The sequence below is a fragment of the Oculina patagonica genome, chromosome 5 (genome assembly GCF_052425735.1).
Source record: "Oculina patagonica isolate OP01 chromosome 5, crgOcupat, whole genome shotgun sequence".
Taxonomy (NCBI): Eukaryota; Metazoa; Cnidaria; class Anthozoa; order Scleractinia; family Oculinidae; genus Oculina; species Oculina patagonica.
Genome location: NC_135762.1, coordinates 32,357,156 through 32,367,563, shown reverse-complemented (window position 1 = coordinate 32,367,563; position 10,408 = coordinate 32,357,156). Strand labels below are relative to the sequence as shown.

The following is a 10,408-nucleotide window of genomic DNA, read 5'->3' as shown; positions in this document are numbered from 1 at the left end:
CTAGATTCCAATTTTCAGTAAGACTGAAGGACCAGCAGAGCAAAACCTAAGATTGCGTAACACTTGATGGTAAAAAAGTCAGGTTTGTTTAGATATAAATTGAATGCATATTCCATCGTTTAGAACTTGATATTCCTAGTCTGTCTGATATAAACTATTTTAAACATTACTTTGAGTCAATGCAACACCAGTTCATACAAATATTGGCAGGTTTTTAAAGTTCATAATGTGTTCATTGAGTTTGTGAGTTCCACCCCAATTGTTTGATGCCGGCGTCTACAAAAAAACATCATACGATCATAAAGGTAATTTTGTCGGTAAGATAAAACAAATATTTTTATAATTTAGGAAACAAAAGCCGCAATCTTTTTTTTTCTGTGGCCGCTAAACGTTTGATACATGGAAACCGGTCACGGAAATCAGTTAACTCGAGAGAATTCTGTCCCGACGACAGACAACCCCTCAAAGCAAATAATATAGTCTGTGATATTTATCTACTCGAGTAATAAGATACTTATCAATGGCCCGGGTGGGACACAAAAAGGCCGCAAAAACGGTATTTATGTGCACACTGTGTTGCCGACAGTTTAAATAGGGTGGACGAGAAGGGTTAAATGAGCAATTTTACCAAATATGTTTCCATGAATTGTAATGGAATTAACAGCAAAGGCACTTGCCAAGGTGTTTCTAAACCTTTAATTAACGTCGCCGAAATTTTGCCCTCATTAATATTGCCGTTTGCTATGAATTCTCTCCTTATTTTAGAAATAACCGCATTTCCTCCTCGAAGAACGTCTAGTCATAGACATCGTGGGTAGGTCTTGGAAAAATCGACAAAGGAAGTGAAAGTTCTAGCTAAAGATAGTAAAAGCCCACCAAACCACCAAACTTAAAATAACTAATACTTCCCCTGCTCTGCTTACCAAGGGGTATACAAGTTTGTCTTTAAGATAGTAACTGAAAAAAATATTCCAAAAAACGTCCACGTACGGTGCATTAAGAATGGTAAATGTTTGCACTTGGATTATAAACGGCCTCGCTTTTGCATGATACTGGCAGCCTGTTGCATGTGAACAACCCAAAGCAAAACAGCCTCCAAGCAGAAATTCTTCACCTAAGCTGCTATCAAAACATTTACCATAGAAAGTCCACTTGAGGATGTAGACAATTCGAGTACAAGGAAGAATCCAGTGTCGAAAAGGAAAAAGCAAAAACTAGAAATTGCTGTAAAAAATCATCTCTTGTTGCAAGATTTACGTTGCCTGTTAAAATTGCTATGAGTTCTTTCATAGTGTAAACAAGTGTGCCGTAATAAAATTAAGGTATTGTTGGTTTATTTGGCTTTATTTGGCTAGCGAAGTGTGAAAGTGTTTGTTGTCAATTAGAGGAATAAAGTAAATATTTGTTCAAGAGGGAAAGTCGAATAGGGCGTGACTTCACCAGTAGGACGTGATCTCTATCAAATTTATGTGAATATTGTTAGCAGTAGGAACACTCCTTATACACAACTACTTTTTTCTTATATTTTGAACATTTCAAACAGTGGTTTTAATCTTTATACCAGTTTTTATGTCAAAAAATTACTGTTTAAGAGATAAACGTTTGGCATTCCCCCTTTCTTGGCCTCCGGATAGATCGCCAACAGCGCATCCATAGAGACACAAGAGAGCGGCGGAAATCATGGCTACCTAAAAAGATGTCCGTTCAAAAGTTCCGCCGCTATTTTTGAAATTTTTAAATATGATAAAAATTTGAAAGCGGTATCTAAAGAGTTGCGAAGAAGAAACTGACAATCATTGTATCAATTGCACAATCTGTTTTACGTAAACTGGTGTACCTGCGAGTGGCATTGTGCAATTTTACGAGAAAGTTCTTCATTGCCAATTCAACTTAGTTAAGTGCCACACTATGAACCCGGCGAAAATCTGGGCACATTTACGGTTTCTTTCTCGTCACTTTATAATCCGTGACTTTCCTGGAGTTGTTTATGGAGGTAAACAGATTTTGTCGTATTAATGCAAAGGATTAAAAGGTTCATCACACAATCTGGAAAGCTTTAGTGTTCTCTAGTATTACACGGGTTCAGCTGCAGTGACAGGTTTTCTTTATGCTAAATTGTTTAGCACGCGAGAAATAAACTAAGATTTTAAACTTCTCTAGTAGGTCTTCAATATAAACTATATTGAATCATTGTACAAATAATAATATTCCCCAGTTCAATTGCTTTCAGCTGTTTAAAGAAGTTGTTGTGACAGAGAACCCGACTGCCTGAGATCCAAACAAGACATCATCCTCCCCAATATATAATAAAGGCGACCTTAAATAATAATAATTTATCATTATTTTAACTGACTTGCCATGGAGACAGCATGCAAAGGACATGCAATTTTGCGGTGACGTTGACTCTAGGATTTCAGCGTTTTTAGTTTCTGCAGAATCGTTTGAAGAACTTTTATGTTATTAATTGATGATATGGTGTGTGACAAATTGTTGGTGTGAATTGTTTAGGATTCTTCTTATTCACTCAGTTAAAACAAAGGGCACCCTTTAAAACGTCCCAACACCAAGGATAAATATAGTGTTCAGCCGAGTTAAAGGGACTGTGTCACGGCTGTGTTGAGTTTTTTTTTACGTTTTACCAAATACTTACTATAATACTTAATGTTTGCAAAGGAGTTAAACCATGGCTTCATTGCAACCAATTGTGTCTCCTGGGCGTTATAATGTTAAGTTACAAGCAAACAAGACTAACTTTGAAAACTGTTGCGCTCAAAAATATTTCAAAACCCAAATCGCAATCCGTTTCAATTTTCGTCACTTTTGGCCATCCGTACCTTCTTTTGTATTTGCTGTGTTATTGAAATGTTCCTTCACTGTTTTAAGAGGTTATTTTTGTATTTCACCGAATTTGATGGTCATTTCCAATGCCTAAATTTGGCTAAAAATCCTGACATAGTCCCTTTAATAAGTAATACCATATCGCGGTTTCTTACCTGTATTCCAACTTCATTGTTGTGCAAATTCATCAGAGTTCTCTCCAGTTTACTCGTGTCTTTTTCTTTACTGACACTTTCTTCACCAGCGTTTAAAAATTCCTTAGCGTATTTGGCGCCAGCTTCAATATTATCTCCGCATCCACCCCATTGATATTCTTTCTCTAAGCCTTCTGGTCTTCTTTCACGGCTACAGCCACACAAACTGAGGTTGCCTCCTACACATGCTCGGGCTATGGAATGGGCAACTCCAGCTGATGCTATCGCGTAAGTAAAAGCCGCCTCTCGGGTTCCTGCAATCAGTGGACAGTATTATAATAAAGTCATGATATTATTGACATTGACTTCCAGTAAGCTTGTTCATGACTGAAAAGGTCCTGGGGACAAAATTACCATTTGTGGTTAACATCAAAGTACTCCGAATACAAACTGGAGATAACATTATTTAACAAACACTGGTTAAAAGCAAACAGATTGGTGAACAGAAAGGACCTCGGCTTACAAAATTCATGATCCCAGAGAGAATAATCTCAAGTCATATAGGAGAATTTCAGTATTATACAGCCTAATTTATGGCACATTAAAAGACCATGAATTTTACAAAAAGAGTATGAAACAGAAAGTTAGCAAAACAATGAAATATGGCAATTAAAGCCAGTGTGCAATTAGGTCATGTTGTTCAGAAACATTAACGTTTCTATGTGATATTTGCCAAAGCATTCGATGTGCAAAGACTGTCAATTTTTAAGAATGGGGGCAAATAACCTTAACCTGCCTTGCATTTGCAAACGTCTAATGTCTCTATAAATACTAATTTCCATAAACATTCTTAAACATTCTTTATCATCAAAGAGAGAAAACAAGGCAACCAAGGAAAAAAAGTGAATCAGTAAATTAATTTTAAAAACTGCCCCCCTCCAGGCATCAGGGTAAATTTAATTAAATTTCTGTTCATTGTTGAAAAATTACCAACATTTAAAAGATAATTAAAAATTTCCGAAGCCAACTTTTTGTCCTTTCTTGAGACGTCGTAGCCTAATATAACAACAAATAGCTCTGCTAATTTAATATAGAAAATGGTTGACGTTAATGTAATAAATTCAGAAGAGGTTAACCGAAACATCTATAAAATGAGTCATTAAATTAATAATTTTGTTAGAGGAAAGCTCGATCAATGTCCAAGTGTTTCCGATTTCGCAGATCATTTTGCATCACATTACGTCTAACAATTACCATTATTGGACGTAGATCTTTATTTTTATTTTCATCGCTGCGGTTTATTCTGCAGATTACACAAAAAAGAAGTAACCCCTTAAAAATGGAAATGACCAAGTGACACTTCACACATGGAAACACTAAAGACTGGGAGGAACATGCTGGGCGGCAGACTGAGGACTTTGGAAGACGTAGGTTTTCAGGAACTTCAGTCATCTCCACTGCTTCCGTTTTTATGTCTTAGGAAATAAGCAATTTTCAGAAGTTATCGCAATAAAAGGCTCTCAAACACGATAACAAGGAGGAGTGTAGTGGACAGATTCGAGTGATACCCTTGACATAGGACATCAATTGAAGGCTGTTCTGGCCCTCTTGATAAAATTGAACCAGATGTACTTATTCTCCAACACTTCTGACTTAAATTATGCACGTCAGCCTGATTTTTAAGAGTAACTGATCTGTAAGAAGAAGACAGTGCAATATTTGGTTGAAGGGAAAAACGTTTCAGTCATGTGCCTAAGGCACATTGATGAAAGGCCATAATTCAATAATTCGTAATGGGTTCCCTTACAGTCAAGACTCGTGCACGCTCGAGAAAATAGATGAAATTCTTTGAAGTGCTATTTCTGAAACCAACCAAAGAAACTTCTAGTTTTAAGATGCAACTAAGCCAATTTTTCCTGTGTGCCACTTGAGGAGCCAAAAATGGGCATCTGGGGAAGCGATATCGCAAGGAGAGATTATTATGACAAACAAATAGAACCAAAACAATACTAAGCTCCATAAAGCCACAGAGTGCGTGATCTCGAAGAAGACACTGATTGATGAAATGTGTCATAATTTATCACCATTTTGCTTCAGTGGTAAAATTCCTCTCAAAGAGTGAAAATAAGTAACTAAAAAAACATATCGCCTTTGCTGTTAAATGAAAACGACCGGATATCCACCAAAGGCTTCCCTTTACTGTCCTCCCTCGCCGCGTTCCGGCAAAGAATTTCACTGTGTCCAACTCGAGTTTTTACCTTTCGAAGAAACGAGAGCTATCGCCGTACAATCATGGATAATAGCACAGGAAAATGCCTGCTAAGGTGCTAAGTTCTACCTCTAATGTGTGTTATGCTGAGCAACAAGGGCACGGCTTTAATTAAGGTTTCTTGCACAAAACAAACATGCAATGTAGTAATCACGATAGCAGATGTTTTCAAGGAAAGATAGCAAATGCCAGCGTTAAGAAGCTTAAATAATCAAGTAAGGCCCAGAGAAGGCTTTTAAGGAGTTACTAACTGATACTCGCCTTTGCCTGTGATACGACGAAACAGTGTATTACTGTCTCTTTCTGGCACAGAGCAGTTCCACCGTCGATACTGAAACTGGTAGTGACATTGCTTAATGGCAAGGCTTGCACCGTCTCTTATGCTGGCCATAAGCTCTCGGTTTCTAAAGCAAAATTCCGTCTGTGCTGGAGTCAAGTCCATCCCCCTGCAAAACTGGGACACCGTGGATACGATGTACACTTGGTGTGGAATACTGAGCGACCTATTTGGATACAAAATAAGGTATATGTTTGGTTAAGTAATTTGCAAGTAATCGCCATTGAAGGAATTATAAAACCATTAACGATCCGCCGAGAAAACGATGCGCCAGTCAACAGGACAACGGAAAAATTCGCCAACTTAGAGAAAATCTAGTAGAAATTTCAATAGCATGCGGTTGGCTAGCCATCGTTGCTGAAGTGTAGCTCTTGACACGTCCGCGTAACTATCAAGTAAACAGTGAGCTAACACCTCACTTTAACGGAACTGAGCCATTTCTTGGGATTTCTTCCAGATGCGTTTGTGAAAACCAAAAGGCAAGCTTAAAACCCTCAAGGAAGGAAAACGACATCCTGAACAAAAACAAAATAGGTGCTACTGAGGTGACAAGAGGCTTACTACTCACCATACACTTTGTCCAGCTTGGAAGAACGACGTGAGTATCATTAAGCAGAACACAAGGGGCACTTGGCGGACTCTTCGCCGTACCCTCATTACGAAGTCGATGAAGGTCTAGAAAAGACAAAAGCTAACTCAAGATTCGTTCCTCACTTTGATTACTTCACGCTTGCTGATTTAAACTAATCTCTTTAGCACATGCAGTTAGCGCTCAAATAAGCCGACTAGCTGCTTATAATACCATTTTGCGTATCCTGATTGGTTGAAAGCCACCGAATCCAACCCTGTTTGAATTTAGAAATTCGTCGAAGTTATTGGTTACAGATGTACGGAATTAACCGAGCACGACACGGCTTCTTGCGACTCTTCCTTTGAGGTTCTCAAATAAAATTGGCGTCTAGAACCCAGAGGGCTTTTTTACCGGAAATATTTCCAGTTTAAGGGTGACCTCGTCAGCCGACGTATATGTCACCACAGAGAAGAGTTGGATTTCAATGAATGACCAATAGCTTGTTTGACTTTCTGATAATGCAGTGTAATATTGAGCAAACATGGACTCGACACATGCCACTCTAACTAACAAATAACTCAAATACATTCAGTTTAGCATTCTTTGAAAAGATAATCAAGGCTTAGAAACACATGCTGCTCTGAACAGCAAGGTCTGAATCCTTAATTTTCAAACTTAACCTTGTATCATAGTTTGTTTAATGGTTTTGGAAATACGCCTAAATGGCCCAGTGTGAAAGCAAATACTGCTATTTAATTCCACGAGCCGGTTTGTCACGAACATGTATTACTACTAAAATAAGAGCGGCTTTCATCTGACTTCGAGTGGATGTTGATTAAAACTCTCGAGAGGAAAAGATTAGCGCTCCAATATGAGGTGATTCATCTAATAGGATTTATAGGTTACTATGGTCTATAAATTTCGTATCGTGCACGAGAAATAAGGATATCCTACCACGCTTGTGACCTTACTGTCGAGATCCGTCGCACTGTCTGACATTCTTTGAGAGTTTGAGGCTGTTGTCAGATGAGAGGGACCGTTGAAAGCTTAAATCTTCTGTTGGCTGCCTTTAAGGGTTCTCATGCATCGAACGCCAATCACAGCTGAAACATTTTTCACTTATTGTTGCTTGGCATCCGAGAAATTAACGATCGTGCGGGCACGCAACTCCAAATCTATTTCATTCAACATTTGTTAAGTCTGTTTTGATTTTTAATTGTCTTTCGTCCAAATTTGGTCGTAATACGATACAAAATAAGCTGAAAAACAAACTGTTATCTTGAGTATGGTTAACTAGGAAAACAGCACTCGTTTGTGCGCGCAGCATAAAATTAAGAGTTCTCAGATTCCACACTAGATCACTTCTTTTAGACGAAATGTCATTTAATGAATTAAGAAGATAGGACGCTTTTGACACTACTTGTAAATAAATCCTCTTTTTTCTGGATAATGTGCAATGTTTTGAAGACTGCCAACTCATCTCAATCAAGTTTATAACATCAAGGTCAAGTGGAGCAACAAATGGATCACTGACGCAATAGCTGACTGGCGCGACTAGCAATGCGCAAAAATGGAATAAATCAGAGGAAACTGAGAGAAAGTAGAGTCAGAAAATCGACATTTTTTTTAAAAAAATTCAACCAATTTTGTACTTTTATCCCAAGCGTCGGTCTAGTCAATGCTAATATGGATAACGCACTGCATGGGGGCTAAATACCGTTTCACAAATAACGGTTTCATACCGCGGTAAATACCCTAACTGAACCGCCTAGCCTTTAGGCAATGACCACCCTCATTGATCAGTTGCAATCCTTATGACGACTAGCCTTATTCGGTCTGCCTGCAGGTACTTGTTTAAGTGTTCTCTCAGGGGAGTATCATCATCAAATTCCAAATACATGTATCACCAACATTTTAAAAAGCAACAGTAACAAAAAACATATATGTGCTTGAATTTTTGACTGGCTTCTAGACATTTTGTTGTCTCTGATAAACATAGGCATGCCGAAGGGTTTTCCGAAGTATAACAAGATAATCCTACAAAATATAACGTTTCTTTGACATCAAGAAAGCGATCAATTGAAATGTTAACAGGTAGTCAATTACAAGAGTAACTCATTTACCGAAAATGGTTTCCTTTTAGCCTCTCTCACTTCCTGTAGTCAGAAACACTGGAATGTCTTTCCTTTCGATTTCCCTAGTCTTTGATGTCGGATTTAGCCAGCAACTTTGCAGTTGTCAGCCTATTTAAAGGGTACTAGCTGGTCTAGTTGACATGACAGTTCACTTACGAAAAGCATGTGTGAGGTATTTTTTATCTTGACATTTACAATCGTTATCGAATCCGTCATACGAAAACGTTTGAGACTTGAAATATTAGTGGGTCAAGGAACCGTCAGTGGATAGTCTCTTGCACAGAAAAGCTAAAATAAACTTTAGTTTCACTGTTTATTTGAATATTGATGTTTAGGCTTGGAGAGGATTGTTATGATAACATTTTAGCATTTTAGGGCAAAAAAACGTAACTACACTGGACTGCCAAGTCATTTTGAACGCAAACAGTACAAAAGTTGTCTTTTGCATCTGCCAAGCTAACCGCCTCCAGTTTCGTTCAGGTCGCAATTTAGCCCAAAGGTCAAGAGATAATTGGTGAATAACAAACTGAAAGGAAAGTTCTGTCCTTCATAGTTTATCACAATAGATCGATGAAAGTTTGGAATTCCTTGAAGCTTAGAGAAACCAAATGACGAAGACAAATACCAGGGCCTGTTTCTCAATCAAAACCGTTATTTTGCCCAATTCCTTGGTGAGTGGCATTTAGTTACAGGAATTTAAAGCTAGATGAATAGTGAAGGGACCGTTAGAAAAAAGTAGGTTAAGGCAAAACCAGGGAAGAACCGTATTGAAGCACTTCAGGTTATAAACATATGACTCTGTCAACAATTAGGAAGCGTTCAATTAATTACATAGACAGCCCAGATAAATAAATGGCAGACTATTTGGGCGAGCACAATTTCATCAAGATTTCATATCATAATGGAATGCTGGGATTAAAGTACCATTTGACCAAGTGGCAAGAGGATATCTTACATTCCTGAAATTTGTGACACATTTCGAGCGAAAATTATCTGAACAAGATTTAAAGGTTTGTTGGTTTGTTTTTAGAAGGGTTTTAACTACGTTAGGTGAAAATGTGATTCATTGCACTTGGTCGGATAACAGGCGAATATAATTTAAGTGCGATATATTGAAACTGTGTGCGCACAGCGGTTGCAAAATGGTTGTAGTCTTTTACAGGTGTGTCATTTATCTCCGGCATCACGTAGGCTGTATGCATAGATGTTTCCGATCGAAACTGGTTTCGTTCTGCAGAGGCAATTGATTATCCTCGATTGTCATACAAAAATTGATTGCCAGTCATACTTGTTCATCTTACGAATCAGACATGTTTATTGTCAGATGTTCGTGAAAACAAGTAAACAATACATTCCATCAGGTTCTTGTTTTGTTAAGTTCAAAGTCTGCAGTCAATAAATTAGATTTGTTTTCATTGTTTACAGGCTTGGAGATGATGCCCTTTGCGATTATTCATGGAGACTGTCAAATAGTGGGCAGTGGTTTTCAAAACTGAGTGATAGTAATCTTATTCCGGCATTGCTTTTTAGCCTCTTTAAGATGACCTTAAAACTGCCATCTTATACTGAAGATCTAAAGCTGATAGCTTGAAATTTCTCAGTCGTTCTTGTAAGCAGCCCAGATAAATAAAGCAAAAACAAATTTTGAATACCAAATAGCAAAAACAAATTTTGAGTCGCCTATCACAATGTACCACCGTAAGACGCCTAGATATTTTACGGTTCCTAGAAATACTACATTCTCTCTTGTCTGTAGACATTGTTCTTCTTATTGCACGTTCGCCTACTTCATATTAGGGAAAAATGAAGCTACGGGACTGCACGATTGTCTATGGCAATACACCCGAGGGTGTGGCCAGCCTGAGCTAATCGTTAAACCCTTAATTACGACAAACCCATAGTGAAACCGCAAATCGCCGGGTACAAAATAGTGGTGAGGGGTTATGCTTAATTGCATTTGCATAATTTCTTTACTCAACAAGGCCGTTGTTTTCTGAACTACAATTTTTAACAAAAAGGCAAAAAAGTGTATTTTGTCGTATGGCATTTAGTACCAACACAGAGTACGATTAAAGTACAACGTTACTTATAAAATATACCTAATTAAACGAAACCGCCCTAGGA

The 10,408-nt window shown here is 37.9% G+C and overlaps 1 protein-coding gene across 6 annotated transcripts in view; it reads right to left on the bottom strand.

Annotated features, from left to right (window-relative positions):
• LOC144653715 (protein Wnt-5a-like) overlaps positions 1-10,408 on the bottom strand; it is a 41,275-nt gene that overhangs the window by 8,441 nt on the left and 22,426 nt on the right. For 4 of the 6 annotated variants that reach the window (XR_013570812.1, XM_078513779.1, XM_078513782.1 and 1 more), the window contains exons 3-5: positions 6,147-6,253; positions 5,503-5,744; positions 2,994-3,286 (exon numbers count right to left, since the gene is read on the bottom strand). Coding sequence is in view for 5 of the 6 variants with exons in the window: in XM_078513779.1 (XP_078369905.1) it covers positions 2,994-3,286; positions 5,503-5,744; positions 6,147-6,253 (642 nt within the window). In the remaining variant the exon portion in view is untranslated. Of the gene's footprint in view, positions 1-2,993; positions 3,287-5,502; positions 5,745-6,146; positions 6,254-6,380; positions 6,530-7,103; positions 7,319-10,408 lie in introns of those variants that run through there. The other 2 variants (XM_078513780.1, XM_078513781.1) reach the window with 2 other exon arrangements.